Genomic DNA, 18966 nt, shown 5'->3' on the forward strand with positions numbered 1-18966 from the left:
GTACTAAGGATAAGTGACATTTTGCGATCAAGATGAAGAAACACATGCCACAAACGTGATGAAGATATTTAGTTAGTTTAAACGTGTACAGATGCAATGAAATGCAAGCAGCAAAGCAATCATGAAGCTAGCCAAATGCTTATAGTAAATTAGTAAATAGATTGCGGCAAACGCAAACATATACATATATACCTCATAGATACATATGGATTGAATAAGGAATGAAGGTTCCACTACGTATATAGCAGTTCTGAACAACGAGGAAGGCCTCAAATTCAGTGTCGCAGTTATAAAAGCAATTGAATTTAAATAGAATATATTTCAGCTAAGGAGTTGGATGAGCCAAAGAGCCAAAGTCTTATCAGAACTAAAATTGACTGACATTAGATACAATTAACGTGAAAGAACAGAAGCTCCTGTTCAAGAAGGTCAAGTATAAACAAAGACGTTAGAGGACTATTGTAAAATACAGTGTAATACACGAGAAAGGCTCAATTCATGGTGTCCAGTCATGTGATGGAAGAAAGTTGGATGCATGAGGAGATCACACCTACGCACGGAGGCCAGACAGTACCCATACTCCTTAAAAAATCCCAGAGAATGGTACAACTCAAGGCCAACTTCAGACACTAATTGAAACTGAACCGTTGAGGTGATGATGGAATGTCCTTTTTATTTGGTGGGAAGCTGGTGTCGAGACAAGCTCACCCGCACCTGGTTGGTCAGTCTGCATGCTGCTCACAAAGGTGGAAAGTTATTGACAGGGGTTAGTAGCCAGCCAATTGTAGAGGACCACGTAGTTGGGGGTCCTATAGTTGTGTAGCCAAAGGGACGTCATACATTTAGTGACGTTCATAGTGGCCATTTTAAAGGGAGGGCGTAGTTGTCCCACCTGTTGTTGACTATCCAATTATTTCTCTCTGTTACTCTATACAGATATTACACCTATACTATACAGTAGTTCACTTAGAGCCAATCCCGCTTCCCGATAGGTTTTAGAAGCTTGCCACATAGGATGACGTTGGTAATGACGCAGGTCTACACGTCAGTAGTGACACATCTGGTCTATAAAAATATGTTTTTTCTTAAATAAGAGAGAGTTGAGTATCGAGCGATTGCTGATGTTCGTTGTACTCCCTGTTTTACTTACATTAAAACAGAAAAACATTTTGCCAACCTATTTGTGTCATCTGAATTATTGATGTTTGATTAAAATCTGCATCCCCATCCATCTCAAGGTTATTGCTACTCACCTGAAAGGGCCGGAAATCTCCAGTTCACTTGACATCTACGAAAAGCGGATCAAAAAGCAACTCGAAGAGGTGGTAACGAAGGCAGTGATCCCGAGGGTCCGAAGACAAAAACATGCGAACGGTGAGTGAAAGACCAAAGAGTGTGGCAAAAAGGAATGCATGCATAGTAAATAACGGAGAGTAACGGAGGGAGGAGGGATAAAATATAATGCAAGAGTAAGAGCATAACATGTATGTATAATGGAAAATATATTGACTTGAATGTTCCCAAGTAATATATGAGGAAAATAGTTGTGAGGCGTAGCTACGCTATAAGGATACGCACTGTTCCTAGATTTTAAAGAATGCTAGCAGAAGCCTTAATTCAGAGCCCACTTTTGAGGGACATATAGGAGACAAGGTAAGTTTAAAGACTTTCTTAAGGGAATTGGCTTAAATTACAGTTTGAACTAGAATTGTAGAGGGTAAGACGAGTCCTAAGGAAAGGATCGTAAGGTGCACGTATATGTGACTGGTGAAGTCTGTCTGTTTTGTTTTATGTGGTTGAAAAGTGGGGTGGTTAAGTAATAAAGGAATGTGGAGATAAGACGCAAAAAGTGATTGTTTTAAGATTAAACTTTGATGGTTGTTTTTTAGCAAGATTAAAGTAAAACATTGCATCATAACGGGATTGGAGCTTGCGACGATTGGTGCTTGCTCATAAGTGTATGTTTAGTGAAAAAGTAAAATTAAAAACTGTAACTAGAACATAATCGAAGTGGTAATAAAAGGAGAAGTAAAAGTTAGAAATGGAAGAAGTTACTCCATTAGTGCATCTTTGCAAACAGCTACCAAAGCATGCGCTTAAACTTAAACTTTACAGTGCAGAATGGGTTAAAGGAACCGCAGACAAAATGTTTAGGTCGTGGCCCGAGGCGGGTCATTATCAAGAACAGTTGTACAGCATATAACAACATATTTGCATGCTGCGTACGAAGGAAAAAAGTTAGAAAAACGCTTAGTGAGTCTAGAGCTTTGGAAATGTTTGAACACAAGAAGGAGGAGGTGCCTCCTTTAAATTGGATAATCAACATATGCGAAGCTGGGGGTGAAGAGCCTTCTGCCCCGTCTGAAATGAAAGACGAGACTAAGAAAGATGAAGGGTTATACCCATTAAGAGAACTTAAAGCAGCAACGGAATATAGCAATCCGTCATATGAGTCACCTGCGCAAAGTAGTGACGAGGGCCAAGAGAAAGACACAGAGAAAGATATAACCTCCAAAGTCATCCTGAGGGACAAGGAAAGACAGTATAAGGAGAGAAGTGATCAAACAAGTACATCTGTAGACAAAAGGAGAGAAACAAAGAGATGGAATGGAGATAAGGATCAAACTGATGAGATAGCGCTCGTACAGAATGAATGTTTGGGAGGTCAGATTTTACTTAAACTCGATGGTGAAGGCATCAGAGATGTAAGACAAAGGGGAAAACAAGACGAACAAGACAGGAGAGGCAAAGAAAGGGAGAACGATTGAGAAATGAAGGAGCGAGAAGAAAAGATAGACAAAGACGAGAGCAGTTATATTCAGATGAGCAAGCTAAAAAACAAGTGAGAGCAGAAGAAGAAAGAAAGCGTGCTAATAAAAGAAGAACAGCTGAGGAAAAACAAAGACTAAAGGAGAAAAGAATAGAAGCTGATGAACAGGAAAGGATAAAAGAGAAAAGAATACAAAGGCGAAGGGATGAGGAAAGGCGAAGGGATGAGGAAAGGCGAAGGGCAAATGAACAAAGGGATATGAAAAGGAAAGAGCAAGATAAAATAAGAGAAGTGGCGATAAAGTGCAGAGAAGTTGATGATGACATGGAACGCAAAAGGAAACAGAGAGCACGAGATGTTGTTGAGTATTTGGAAAGGTACGTAAGAGATCCCAATCCACAAGTAGACTGGGAAGACATAAAGGAATTATTTCTCGAGTCTGAGCCATATCCAAGCATTTCTGGAGTAAATCTGGAAGACAAATTTTATTCGCTAAGCATTGGGGAAATGATCGATAAAGCATATCATGAAATGCAAGCCCAGAAAGAAGCACAAAGGAAGGGAAAATGAGCGTTTTGAGAGTACGCAGTTGTACGGCACAGAGGAAGCTTCCTGAAGTATGAGACAAAAGGAGCTATCTTTGGACAGGTTAACATAAATAGAGATAACGGTGAGAGGAGTCGCGCATGTTGGGCACAAGAAGTATAAGACGAGGAGTGGGAAACCTACTAGAGGGAGGTTAGGAGTTTTATATGTGAGCTAGAAGAAAATCCACCTTTGGATAAAGAAGTAAGAGGGTCGGATTCAAAATTACCTATGTCTAAGGCATCAGAGCCACTGACACAGTCAGACCAAAATCAGGGGCAACCCCATGGTCAGAGGGGTGAGTCCCTGCCTTATGTAAGTAGGCTAAGGTCATTGCCAAGTAGACAGCAATGTGGGAATCTTACTCCAGCAATAGATAAACAAATGAGAATGAGTTTGGAGCATTGCAGTTCCCCTTATAAGAAAAATGAGGAGCCAGACCACAGTATATACCATGGCCCCAAATGGACAGGGAAAACTTAAAATGTAAACTCCCAAATTTAACTTCTGGCGCTGGAAAATGGATGCATGAGTTAGAAAAAATGACGGGAGGGAATACATTAGCTATAGGAGATATTAAAGGTCTTCTAATCGCCATATTTGTTGAAAGAACTGATGACGTATGAACACGAGCAGGTTACCCTGGTGCAACTACAGTCAACACTCTGCTTGATAGAGCGCTTTTTAATAACTGTAGAGCAGCATTTTGGAAAGCGCTTTGAGTGCTTTGTCCGGACACGTCCGATATGGGAACTATAATGACAAGAAAGATGAAAGAAGGAGAGGATCCGTTACCTTATATTCAAAGTTTTCAAGAAGCATGGGCGCCTGAAACACCAGAGGCATGGGAGACGTCTATACCTGTGTTTTACCATATATCATGCCAAGCGCTATCAGAGCAAGTTCAGAAGCAACTTAAGAAATTAGTGGGGATAGAAGCAAAACCATGGTCGGAAATTCAGTTGACCATTGCACATTTCTGCAGACTCCTACAGGATAAGAATCGCAAGAAAGACGATGCACGAAAAGATGAAGAAGCAAAGTTATCCAAATATGCTATTGAAGGGGCAATGTTAACTAATGTGGCCGGATCAAACCCACAGCAAGCAGTACCTATGCCGTAACCAAAGACAGTTTGATCGGACAAATAATGGATATGCTCCAAGAAGAAGGGGATATCAAGGGAGAGGTTGGCAAGGTAATCAAGGATATTGGCAGAATAATCAATGAAGTTTTCAGAACAACCAATGAGGGTTTCAGAATTTTCAAAATAGTAATCAAAACATGGTAAATGGGCAGATGGGAAGACAACCGCTTGTGTGTTGGGCGTGCGGAATGACAGGGCATATAGCTCGTATGTGCAGAAGCCAAGGTATGGTACAAAATGCTCAGTTTACAAGACAGGGCATGCCAAATCCACCTGCATATTCGCAGCAGGGCAGAAATGGAGTTGCGCAAGATCAAACAGTGCAGCAGCAAACACCAAGATTGCAGCAATTCTTGCAACCCCAGCAAGTGACAGGTAATCAACCGCAAGGATAATTGCAGCAATCTTCTATGCATCTTCAGCAAAACGCAAACACAGAGCAGCCTATGACGTGTAGAATAGAGAGGTGTTACTGTTGATGGAGGAAATCCATTCACAAGTGATGGAGTGAGGCTGTACCCGCAACAGGCCAGCTCACTGGGAGACCTGATGTGCTCAGTCATATCTATTACGCCGAATCCTCATGAGGAGCCGAGGATAGACGTAATTATAGGTGGCAAAGCTTACTCCTTCCCAGTGGACATGGGTGCAACAAGCTTGTGTATACATGAGGGCACATTTTTAATGTCTGATGATGCAATGAATACTCAGGGCTTTACAGTCATTTTCCTTTTACAGAAGAATTACCAGTCTCCATAGGAGAATGTAAAATGAAGGTGACACTACCTTATACAAAGCAAATGCCTGTCAACATATTAGGACGAGATTTAATATTTAATGACAAAAATTAATAAGACTGTTTCATTTACAGACAATGGCATAGTATGCTCAACACTGGGAATACATAATTTAAACGTGTGCTAAATGATTAGGGCATACGCAGGACAAATAGCGCCTACAGCAATACCATTGGAACCCAAAGTGTTCCATTATGGGTTACGCATTCTGTTAACATGGCTGCCAGGTCTAGTAGGCAAAACCATGAGAATACCAGATTAGTTTCTATTTAGACCACGGATACCCATGGATGAAGAAGAGGTGTGAATTTTCCCCTTAGACATAGAAGCAGCTATAGTCTGAGGAAATATGGCTTTGCTTTATGCAACTGATGACAAAGGTAGATGATGGTGCACAGTAATTGCCATCGAGGAAGACCGCAGATTGACTGATGTCACTGATGAAGATTTGTTTGGAGATGACAATTCTGACGTTTTCATGATATTTGAAATGTGCATTACTTATTGGGTCAAAGCAATTAAGAGAGAGGTCCTGATACTAGCAAAGAAGCATCCTGAATATTTTGATGAAGATATGGCAAATGTGCCAATCTCATTGTTGACTACATGCCCCTATGAGGAAGGCAGACTGAAAGGAGTTGGGGATGTGAAGATTATATTGAAACTAGGAGGTATTTTACCTCGAGCATGACAATATCCCATGTCTCGAGAGGCAGATGAAGGAATTTTTAAGAAAATTTCCGCTATGATGGACCAAGGTATCTTAGTGACATCAGAGTCACCATGTAATACGTCAGTTTATCCTATTAAAAAAATCAAATGGGGCGGGGTGTGGTGTTTAATACAAGATTGAAGGCGAATAAACAAGATTGTAGAGGCCGAGTTCCCTCTAATCCCTAACCCGTCCACAATTCTAAGTACTAAACCTGTTGATGACTTGAAAAATGTATTTTTCTCAAACCCATTGTATAAAGACTCACAAGATCTGACATCATTCACTTTTTAGACAAGTGCAATTAAAAAGCACAAGGCTGCCCTAGGGGTACTGTGAGTCCTCATCGATTTGTTAAGGACTTGAGCAATATTGCTTTAGAAAGTGTTGTGCTGCAATACGTAGATGACATTTTAGTTTGCAGCACCACAGAGGAAGAGTGCAGACCCAATTCTGTTCAGCTGATGATTATACTTGCTAACAAAGGATATAAGGTTGACAAGGAAAAGTTACAATATTGTAAACAAGAAGTGTTGTAAATAGGCTAATTGATTTCACATGAGGGAAAGAGCTGAGGCCAATTTAAAAACAGCCGAGCCACACACGATAAAACAAATGCAGAGTTTTCTAGGATTATGCAATTATGTTCGAGCATGGGTCGTTGACTACAGCTCGTACCCTAGGCCGCATTTGCAGGCATTAAAGAAAGCACAGGCTATGAAAGAAAACATTTTGTCAAAGTGAGGCAATGGAAGAAGGGTTTGACAAACTAAAAAAAGCCATTTGCACAGTTCCAGTTTTAAGGATTCCTAATTATGCAGAGGAATTATTTTTATTCTCACACACAGATAGTACTTTTATGACAGCAGTACTTACACAGAGAACTACATTGGGATCCAAACCCCTTGCATATTACAGTGGAATTTTGAACCCTGTAATGAGAGGTCACTTTCCATGCGAACAAAGTTTAGCAGCTGCTGTGTTCGCTATAGAGAAAGCAACAAACATAGTGATAAGATGTTCCATGACGTTATTTGTTGAACATGCATTATTTGCAATTTTAGAAAAACCAAAAGGCACGTTGACTACTCAAAGGGCTTCTGCCTATGAGGTAATCATATCGACCCAAGAGATTAAAATAGTCCAATGTAAAATAGTGAATCCAGCTATGTTTATAGCTGAACCGATCACAGAAGGAGAGCCTATACATGATTGTGCAAACTATGAAGAGTTCTTTGATGAGCTCCCTAGAGTAAAGGAGAATGCACTCGCAGGAGGAAAGATTGCCTTCATTGACGGTTCTTCCAGAATCAATCAAAATGACAGGCATAGATATACAGGCGCCACAGTAGTGAAACATTTGTCAATTTGAGAATTTTGAGTGCTCGTAAGTACTCGATTACCATCTCATTATTCAGCGCATGCTGCAAAATTATTGGTGTTGAATACTCGCAGTCGAGAATCACGCAGACCAGGAAGTGAGAGTATACAGCTACTCTGCCTATGTGACGTTGACTGTGCACGCAGGATTAGTACGCTGGAAAAGGAGGGGCTACCTCTGAGCAGACGGCACGCCAGTGCAGCATGTGGCCTTATTGGATAGGCTCATTAAGGCACTACAACTCCCAGTGGGCATAGCAGTCGTTAAATGCGCAGCTCACACAAAAGGGACAGATTTTATCTTGTGCGGAAATCAAGCAGCAGATGCTGAAGCGAAACGTATAGCAAATACAGATGTAAATGAAAGAATGGGCCTCATTATGAGTTTGGAGGTTGCCATGCCGTCATTACCGGCATAGCTACTTCCAAACTCGGGTCTGGGTCCCGCAAAAAGGGGACTTGCTGAGCCATTCCGACCTTGGAAGGCCCAGTAATTCCGTTTCACGGGACGCGGACCCAGTACATCCCCATTCCCATTTGAGCCCCCATAGGAGCCCCCATTGTTAGCATCCTGGTCTGCTAGCAGGTCCCGCTCTGCACATCTGGTCTGGCCAGATGTACAGAGCGGGAACCGCTGCAGAACTCGTAATGTGGCAGCCCGGGATGAACAGTGCTGGTTCCTTACTGGCACCATTCATTCTGTGGCCGCCAAAGTCGTAATGAGGCCCAATGACTGTTATATTAAATGTGGACGAGGGATACAATCATATGCCTAAAACACAGATAGTAGAACTCCAAGGGGAGGCACTGCAAGAAGAAAGGAACTTATGGCAGCGAAGAGGGCGTTCTTTAAACCCCTCTGAAGCATTGTGGTGACAAGACAGCACTGGTAAACCAGTAATGCCTATCGTCTTATTGAAGACAGCGCTAGAAAAATTACACTATCCAGCACATACAACTAGGGAGAATCTTGCTGTAACCATTGCTGAGGATTGGTTTGTACCAAACCTAATGGAACATGTTTCATTCTTTATGGTAAATTGGATTATTTGCCAGCAGTTCTAGGATGGACATACACTACGCATAGTGAGGGGGGTGATCCCAAGACCAAATATGCCTTTTCAGCACTTGCATATTGACTATGTCGACATGATTCACGTTTGTAATGGATACAGATACCTTTTAGATATAGTATGTCCTTTCTCTAGATGGATAGAGGCAGGCCCATGAACGCACCCAGACTCTACCTGTGCAGCCAAGTTTTTGGTGCAGGAAGTGTTTCCCAGATGGGGGGTGTGTGAAGTAATGAGAACGGATAATGTACCGCATTTTGTTAATGCAGTTTTCAAGCAGATCACTTCACTGCTCGGAAAAAAACATACGTTTTCTGTGGCTTATCATCCGCAAGGAAATGGTATCTGTGAAAAACTCAAAGGCCTGGTAAAGGAAAGAATAGCTAAGTTGAAGCTTACTTTGTAAAAAAGGGTGGTTGCACTGCCTACCCCTGGCATTGTATGCATTAAGGAACCAACCAGTTTCTGACCACCATCTTATGCCGTACGAGATTGTGACTGGCAGAAGAATGAGAACTCTTTTAATGCCTCCACCCCGAGTTAGAAGTGATGCTCAGCCAACATCAGAAGTGTTAGGACTTGAATTGCAAAACTACTTGAACTGTTTAACATCTAGTTTTTCTGTGATTTCAGGACAGTTGCAGAGATGAGGGTGTACAGCAGTACAGAACACAGAAGGAGATGCTTCAACAATCCAAACTCCTGAATTCATACGCCCAAGAATTTACCCAGGAGACAAAATCTTGATCAGCAACCATACAAGGAAAAAGTGGGACGAGCCCTGCTTTGACGGTCTTTTCATTGTCAATGACGTCACACCATCTGCTGCCAAAGTGCTGGGTAGGCAAGCTTGGATCTTCCTGGGAGATACAAACATCTACGCTGGAGAAACACCTCTGCTTAAACCCCACCGCGAGGAAGCTACAATCATCAGGGAAGAACCACAGCACGTGCAGACGAGATCTATGATGAGGAAGAAGGACGCATAACCTGTCAAGTGGAAAGAAAGAAGAACCTTTAGTTGGACTGTGGCTTAATTTGGACACTCCCTTTGTAGCTACAAATAAAAGGGTAAAAGGACACATTCGAACACTCTGTGCATCTTAGTTGCATGGTTAAGGGAAGATCTGCATTATTGAAAGCCACAATAGGTTATTAACTTTGGACTGAGGCCTGCTTAAAGCCTTGATAAGAAAAGTGAAAAAGGTTATTAACTTTGGACTGAGACACATGTAAGCCTTGATAGAATTAAGGATATGCCAAACTTTGATCGTGGAGACAGCAATTGGAAAAGAATACATTATCCAGACTTGTTCCACACAGAGCTCTTGTTTGGAGTTACTCATGGTGTTACCCAGTGATGACCTTTCTAGGCTCATACTTACTTTGAGTTGGTAATGCATACTTATCCGCGACTGGTGGGGAGAACTTGTTGCATCACCCGACGCAGCACATAGACTGGTCAGTGTGGTGTTCCTTTGTCTAATTGAAGACTACCCGCATTTCATAGGAAGGCACACTGATGTGGTGTCATTTCTGAGAGACCCAAGAAATGCTACAAATCTGAATGTGATGCTGGAGGGCAAAATAATCCAGGTGGTGATCTATTCTGAAAGAAACCACAGAGCTGTATAGAAACCTTTCCTCCGAGGGACAGATCGAGCAAGTGATAAAACTTAAAACTTTGTTCATGCTGACAGGGGAACTACAATGTCATCTGGTCTGAAGCAGAGTCGAGGTATCGATTGGGAACTGGTTAATGAAGCAGAGCTCACAGAAATCATCATTTTTCATGATAAAGGAATATTTACACAACGATTGGGGGAAATAAAAATTGCTTCCAGAAAGCAGCTGAACTGATAGAGGACGAATGCTGAAAAAAAGCCAACAAGTTTCCAGAAATAAATCTAAAAATGCAGCACCATTAAAGATATTTTTCCTTCCTTAGCATCAAAAGATCAAGATGGGCAACCAGAGCAGAAACTTTGTGCAGCCACAGGAGGACAGATGATCACATTGCCCTAGAAGCAGGTGCTGCAGGCTAACATACCATTGTGTTTTTTACATGTGTATTGTATTCATACTAATACTGCTTTCACTGACAGTTAGAACTGCTTTCTATATAGGAGCAAATGATGCTAAAGTTCCTATATACGTGTCTGAGCAGAAGGAAAAAGTAAACATGGCAGCTACAAAACAACCCAGGCCATTTATAGTCAATCCCGTCCCTAGAAAAAATGGACAGATACCTGAGATTGAAATGGATGTTGTGAGCAATACATCACACATAGTACTTGCTTCAAACACTACTTTCGAATGCCAAGACAGGGTGGGCAAAACAAGCAAAATAAGGGATTGATAAAGGTTAGACCCACACAGATAATGTATGCAGACACACCTGATCCAGTGACAAAAAGCCCAAGCACAAGTCCCACAAGACAATCACGTGCAGAGATGATAGCAGAATCAATATGGCCGTTTATAGCCATTACCAGAAAGAGACAGAGGGAGAAAGACTTGTTGAACTTTCTTCTACTCAGGGAACCCGGATGGATGTTCCTGCAAATCAACCAGCCAGAAGAAGCTATACCGATGTGTTCAGAGATGTGGTTATAGCAAACTACAAAAAGACTTTGAGAATTAAAAGAAGCACCCAAGAAGACAATTATGAACTGAATGATTATTTAGAGAGCACAGCACACTTGGGAAGAAGGACGTCAGAGGGAGACTGCTTTGTATATGCACTACTGCGATACAGCATGGGGAAGTCAAAAATCTTCATAGCAATTGAAATTGATGTCAGGACAGCGCATTGCCAGTCGCACCTAGCACTTTGTAAGACAAGAGGTCAATTTATGGGAAGCGATGCTTCTCTTAAATGGGCAACTGAAAAGACAGATCCAGATGAAGATGACTACATACAAGATATAAAGACAAGAAATAAAGCCCAGACGAGAAATCATGTGATTAAATATGAGAAGCCAGGAGTGAAAGGAGCTCATATTAGATGGGAAGTGAACAAAAAAGCTGATGTCAAAGGAAAAACTGCAGAAGAAGCTTGCAGATGGAAGAACAGTGGACACATGCAAATTTGGGGAACAGTATTATCACCAGATGGATGGGAAAAAGGAGTGGTGATCTGCAGAGCATGGATGATCATTGGATACCATAAAGAAACAATTGAGAATGCACAAATGTTATGCAAGTCATTATGGCCAAGACTTGCTAAACTACTGACATGGGTCGAAGACAGGGGAGGACCATTGCAGACAGTACCATTAGAAAGTTCTAAGTTCTGCTTAAGGAAAAATGGTACAAGAAAAATGGGAGAAAATCAGAACTGTGGACGAATATTCGATGCACCAGGAATGGTGCATGGAACAGCGGTAATAATGGATGATAATTGGGCGTGTGGATCAAAAGCCTACATCAGACTGCCTAAAGACTCGGGAGGAATTTGTACAATAGTGAACGTCCATGTTCCTGCATTGGTGATTCCTAAAGGTGACCTGAACATTGACAGTTTTCCAAAAGCAGAAGCTCATCTAAGGAGGAGGAGATCTGTGGAGCTGATAAATCGAACAAAGAGAGAGAATTATTTCTCTGCTAAATCAATAGAAGCCTTTGATGCCATTCCGTATGAACACAGGCTGTTCAGCCAGACCTCATCAGTGTTCACAATGATCTTTATGCCAAAAATCCAAGTTGGAGCAAATACAAAGTGGTCACAAATCACCAGATGGGAATTGCTGCAGACAATTAACACAACTATAAAAGGATTCAATGCAATCAGAGAAGAACAGAGAGCTGTAAGACTAATGGCTCTCCAGAACAAATATGTTCTGGACATGATTACAGCCATGGATGGAGGTGATTGTGCCAAAATTGGAGAATCATGTTGCACATTTAAACCTTCTCATGATGACTAAAATTGATCTTTGACAGAGGTTTTCATAATGTCAGGTGCTGTGGTGCAATGCGAGAATGGACAGGTAGGGAGTTCCAAAGTTTGGTAGTCAATGGAGAGAATGAGGCCCCTTATTGCATTTTCTTGTTGATGTTAGGAACTAGGACTAGAGTTGCGTTGCTGGACAGTAGTGTCCTGAAGAGTGCATAATGCTGCAATTTCCTTGGGAATGAAGGTGGGCCATCTTCATAGTAAGGGCAATAGTATTCTTGTCTTGATGGGGATGTAGTTGAGAATGCGAACTGCAGGGGGGATCTGTTTGAACCTTTTCATTCTGAGGAGTAATATGGCCTCTGTGTTTTGGTTCTCTTCCTAGTTTTATGACGAGGTATTCTGTGAGTCTGGGCATGTGCTATTTAACTAGTCCAATCTTTTTAGGACCAGTGATAGCCCTGTGTGTTAAGGATGAGTAAAGGATGATGAGTTGGAGAAAAGAAGCTACTGATAAATGTGGTCTGAGCATGAGTCTACTGTCTGTTGTGGCCCAGCTAGTAGGAGCTACATTCTTGTCCCCTAAGGGAACACCTTAGAAATAAAGATGCAGACTCCAGGGTAATAAAATTTATGTATTAAATGTATAGTGTGTTCTATTTATGTGTGTGCTGTGTATGTGTTTTGGATCAAACCATCCAGCCCATCATGAGTCTGGATGTGATATGTATAGGAAAGAAAATAAAATAATAAAGGAACAGAACTCCCCTGCCCAGCCCATTCCTGTGTGGATTTAAAAAAAAATAAGTTAAGTAAGCCAGTTAAAAAGAGCAGGAAAGAGAGACGAAACAGTGGAGAAAGAAAGAAAAGAAAAAGACTAACCAGGGTGCCTGCTGCCTTCACTGCTCTCTTACCCCAGGGCCTATAATCCATAAACGGTGCTGGTCAGCACGTGGGGGAAACTCCCTAGGGAGTAAACGAGGGGTCCATGCTGCTCCAGAAGCACCTCAAGACCTTCCTCTTTGCTTCTGCTTTATCTCCTCCTCTCCCCTGCTGATCTCCTGGCTGAACCTGAAACTGCACTGGTTACCTGGCTACCCTCTGATCTCGGGCCTAGGTATGCTACCCGCTAGTTGTGCACCTGCACTGCCCCTCATGGCAACCCTTGCACTCGGGGACTGTTTCTGTATCCCTACAGCCCCCTACCAGCACTTGACACCCGATGTCTGCACTTACCCTTGCACTGCCACCAGCTGGCTGCACTTTGTATTTATTTAGTGTCTTAATTATTTTACTGTTTAGCCTATGCACTGCACTGCCCCGTCTCCTTTGTCCCCGCACTTTTCCCCTCCCCCTCCCCCTGCAATTGCGCAATCTCAATGTTACCTGGCCTAGTAAGATCGTTGTCTCTGTCTTCCTTCTATTCCCCCTCCCTTGCCTCGTTGCGCCTTGAAACACTTGTGCATAGGCGCATTATAAAATGCCATATCATATCATATCATATGTCAAGGGCAGTTTGGGGCCATGGTAGGCATCGGCCTGCCCGGGGCCAGACCGGATGGCCCCAGCATTATCAAGGGCTCGGGCAGCATGCAGGGTGCGGCCCGGGCCGAAAAGAACAGCTCAGCATGGGCCGAGTGAAGGGGGTGGCTCAAACTTGGCTGCCCGGCCATGCCCCTTGACGGCCCACCTCGTGGCCAGTGAGGTGGGCCGTTCATAAATGTCCTCCCAGGCCACGTATGTCAGGTGTGTCCCAGGATGTGAAGACCGTGGGCGTCTGCTCCATCCACAAGGGTGGAGTAGTGAACTAAAGTCCCGGGCTGTCTTGTCAGCAAGCCTGGGTGAAGGGGAGCTGGGAGAAAGCACCGGGCTGCCTAGCAGAGCAGCCCAGGCAAAGGCCAGCGGCCCTCTGCCTATGTTTAACAACACATTGCTAAGGGGGCGGTCCAAGAAGCCCCAACAGGCCACTGCACGCAGCAGTGAAGATAGTGGCATCTCCATTGCTATGGGACACCACCTGAAGTAAAAACGGCCGCAGGAGCAGCTGTGAAAGCGCCAGCCTCCCCACAGCTAAGGGGAAGCTGCCTGAAGTTGTAATGGCACCCTGGGCCGCAGCAGTGATGTGGGGAGCTCCCCATGCTAACGGGGCTGCCCAAACAGTTTGAAATTGCTATAGGTGCGACGGGGAGCGTGGGTGGGCCCCAAGCCAACGGGTCCACACTGATGCAAACAGAGGCAGTGGGCGATCCCCCACTTGTGCAGTCGGACTCCCAGTGAAAAGTCAAAACCCAAAGAGAGCATGCGCTGCCCAGTGAGTACAGGTGGCCTCAAGTGTTGGGTGTTGCCACCCTGACCCTTAAGAAAGAAGAGGGGTTGGGCCTCCATCATTTATCGTCAGGGGACAGGCCCCCAGCTAGGACTTGCACCAGCCTTTCAGCCAGCGATGCAGCAGCCTGCAGAGCCTCCAAGAACCATCAAGGTACTGTGAAGGGGGTGATTCACAGCAGCAGTCACAGGTGCTTCCAACTTGCACTCATCAACACCACAGGTTTCCACACCTGCCTTTCCTATTATAGCCCTAACTCTCCCCACCCATTTGTATTTCTCAGAGCCATGGACAGCGAGACCAACTTTATTGGCACAAGGGAGCTATGTATTACCACTTATATAGCTTTACTTTACATTACCAAATCCTATCATCACTTGGCCCCCTGTACACTGGCCAAGATGTGAGACTTTGAAGACGTAACTAAAGAGCTGACAACAGATCAAATATGAATGTCTATCTTTCTCTACAGGATTCAGGTTACATTGAATGTGCTCAACACACATCAATACCAATAAAGAAGCCGTGGTCGCAGCTTGGGACCAACTGTTCCTTCTGGTGAGAAGGGCACTTCCAGAGCCAAATCTCCTAATTTGCGAAAATGGTGCTGGTAGAAGGTGAACGGGTCGGGGAAGATTTAGAGGTGGAGGATGCCATACTTCCTGAAATCTTTTGTCGATTTAGGAGCCAATTTGTTACAACTGCAGTCATTTGGAATAGTAGATTATTGGAATATATGACATTGTTTACAGCTATTTCCTTTCTATAGCATAATAGAGCATTGATTACACGTTAATATTATATATGGGGAGGTGGGAGGGCTGCACCCAGAGCAGAACGAGCAGAAAGCGACCTTCACAAGACCTCCTTGCGAGCAGCGGGGGGGAGGAAATGGGGGGCAGAGCCCTCTGGACGCATACACAGTGCCTCAGATATCGAGTCACTGGAGTGTTGGTTTTACTTGTAATGTTGGCTTTTGGTTGTTGCTGATGGGGGAGAAACCATGACTGTTCTGAATTCTCATGTTCTACTTCAACAACTACTAAGGACCTTCACAGGATGGAATTATGAGAGTGATCATGTAAGATGTGGGTGTCTGGTGCCTTATCTTTCAGGCTGGACATTTGAGGGTCTGGCTTGAGCATTGATTCATTAAATCAATTAGGATGCGGTACCATGAGCTTCCCTTCAGAAGTCAGTGCAAAGAGTATCTCTCATTACATGAGTACAACTTCTGAAAATGTTACAACTTGGTTGTTGTGAGGCATGGTGAAATTACTCTCATTAACCATTTGGGAACTCAACTCACCCTCTAAGAGAGCCAGATTCCCTCTATTTGCAAACAATGCCTCTACTGGAGACAGATCCATTCGGATTCTGGCATGCACAATACTCACAGTACTTCCATGCCTCTGCAAAATCCAAGATGCAGGCATTGCACAAAGATTCCTCCTGTACATTGATCACCATCCAGAGGGCATAAGGGACAGATTTATGTCTGTGAGCGGAAACTGGGCGTAAGAAAGGTAATGTTTGATGTTATATATGCTCCAACATTTTGGGGTGATGTTGGAACTTGAAAATCTTGCAGGAAATGAAGTTGTTCTAATGGGAGACCTTAATTTTGATATTGGATCCGCCCTTGATAGAAGCAAAGTAGCCAGGTCACAGGGATTTTAGGAGTGTCTGCTAGAATCATTCTTAGGATTTGTGTTCTCTGATGCCTCCAGGCACTTATATATAGAAACCAGAGATTATACTTGTTTCCTAATATGCACGTGATTATATTTACCTCAGCACTACTTAACCAAGATATAGGGCCTCATTACACGGTAGGTGGTAAGGGTTTACCGGTACCAGTATTTTACTGGTACCGGTAAACCCTTACCGCCTTACTACAAGGTCCCTTTGCGGGTTGGAGAATTTAACGCCTGCTTTTTGCAGGCGTTAAAAACCAACCCGCAAAGGGACCATGGAGCTAATTACGGTACCGCAATTTGCGGTGCCGTAATTAGCACCTTCCCCATTCCCATTATGCCCTATGGGGCAAAAATGGGAATGGGGAAGGGCAATGGGGGAAGGGGGAATTACCGCCCCACCAACCTTGGAATAGGGCGGTAATTCCCCTTTCCACCAAGGCGGTGCCGGTATTTTACCGGCATGGACCAAGGTGCTAATAGAACCTTGGTCCACCGCCGTCCGTGTAATGAGGCCCATAGTATCGCATGTTGATACTAGTGCACCTACGCTATCGATAATGCTCTGATTTTGATCAAATTGGCTTTACCACTCAAGATCTAGCTGGTCATTCAGTCTGGAGCTACTGAAAGATCCTGCACCCACTAAGGAGATGGCGCTTAAGTGTAATAAAGGCAGACAAAAGCTGAGATGGCACCTGAAGTTTATTTAACAAACTCTGTGTGGACATGTACATACGTTTAGTCTAAATTGGTTGGACACCCCCATTTCCGTTGTTTATGGCACAACTGTGTCTCAGACAAATGTTCTTTAAAAGAAAGCTCATCAAGCAGGCACATGGTTAGCTACAAAACTAAATGGATCTCGGATAAGGAGACTGAAAAGGGATAGCGCTGAGCAGGTGATCATGGGTGTGAATAGAAAATAGAGCGCATTCTCGCAAGCTCTGCACGATGAGGAGGAGATTTCCCCACTTGCGCAGGCAATTCATTTGAAAAGGGTACAGTGCCCCACTATTTTTGAGAAACATATTCAAAATTAAAGGACCTGCCACCAAGGAGGAGGCAGCTGCAGTTATTATGTCCCTTGAAACAAATAAGGCACTGATGGGTTTTCTGTTTCTCTTTTATATGCATATTGTAACTGTATTTGTAATTTCAAACACATTAATGCATACAATAAATCATAACCTTATTCCCAGTAGAACATAAACATATCATGGACCAACAACTAAGTGAGAACATGGTGGTATTCGAGATATAGTCAACGTAGATATTGCATTTAATAAGTCAAGCAATGTGCATCTTCAAATTGTATGACAGCTAATCACCATAAAATAGGCTCAAGGACACGACAAAAACTAAAAGAAAGAAAAACACACATATTATAGAAACAAGGTACAACACCCCCTGGTTCTTTTGTAAGGCCTTTTCTGTTGTGCTAACATCCTTTCTGAGAAGGGTTAACTCTTTTAAGCTATGACTTGACTTATTCCTTTTCGATCTGCACCGTCAGCTCTAACATGTGCTGTTCCACTGGGATCTTCCTGTTCCCCTCTTCGTTTTAATCTTTATCTTCGTCCCTTGGCTGGCCTTATTGCAGAACTTGATTCGTGTTTTTATACATGTGCTGATGATTTCCAGTGGCTCTTTCGCCTTGATGCACTTGAATTCGATCCTCCTGTGGAACTGAGATCATGTTTGACGGCCATCGTAAAATTGGATGTCGAACAACTTTCTGAAATTAAATGCTGATGAGACAGAGATTTTGGTGATCGGCTCTCCCATCCCAAATGAGGAGTGGAACACTGAGTAAAGGCCTGACTCATGGGGGCCTTGTCCTGCCCCTAGTGCATCTGTTAAGATCCTTGGGATCAAACTTTTACCTTCAGGCTCCAGAGAAACTAGATTTAATTGGTTTACAACTCTGACTTTTTTTTAACTGAAACTCCTAAAAAAGATCCTTCCTTTTGTACCATTCTATACTATTTTGTGTAGTAGACAATCCGCCATTCACTAATTGGGCGCATTCTATATTCAATCTAAACTGACCCATTATAGCCACCCAAGACCCTTGTGAACATCTTCGCAGCTTCTTCTGAAAGTTTTGAGGTTTCGCAAAACACGTGCTGGAGGTCGTTCCCTCTCTGTTGTTGCTCCTGCCTTGTGGAACGCTGTCTTTCCAGCTTCATGAAATAGCTGATTTCCCTGATTGTTCTTTATCAACAAGATGCCCTTGGGCGATAGTCAGCACTTTATGAATATATACATACAGCCATGGTGAAGGTATTTTAACAGCTGCTTGAATTCTGATGGGTGAGTCACAGATCCATGAATTGCAGATGCCGAAGTATATACACTTGCACTGAAGGTTTTGTGAGATTTTCGTTGGCATGGGAAATCTGATAAAGGCTCCAATTTATAGAGGGCTAATGCCCTGCAGTATTGTCAAAAAATCTTGAAGTAGTCTGTAGTCTGCACATTTATCTGCTAGGCGTAAAAAAGGGTTGAGTCCCAATTTTCTGTTAAAGGTAGATTGAGCTGGAATAGGGACTAAGTTGTAAAGTGTGCCGAAACATAT

At 43.1% G+C, this 18966-nt stretch overlaps 1 protein-coding gene across 1 annotated transcript; it reads left to right on the forward strand.

Annotated features, from left to right (window-relative positions):
- Positions 1-1236: 1236 nt before the first annotated feature.
- Positions 1237-12630, forward strand: LOC138582559 (uncharacterized). Its single transcript, XM_069653953.1, has 2 exons — positions 1237-1374; positions 9098-12630. The coding sequence occupies exon 2, from the start codon at positions 10936-10938 to the stop codon at positions 12391-12393; it is 1458 nt and encodes a 485-aa protein (XP_069510054.1). The 5' UTR covers positions 1237-1374; positions 9098-10935; the 3' UTR covers positions 12394-12630.
- Positions 12631-18966: the final 6336 nt, after the last annotated feature.

This window comes from Ambystoma mexicanum, chromosome 3q (assembly GCF_040938575.1).
Source record: "Ambystoma mexicanum isolate Mex_15411 chromosome 3q, UKY_AmexF1_1, whole genome shotgun sequence".
Taxonomy (NCBI): Eukaryota; Metazoa; Chordata; class Amphibia; order Caudata; family Ambystomatidae; genus Ambystoma; species Ambystoma mexicanum.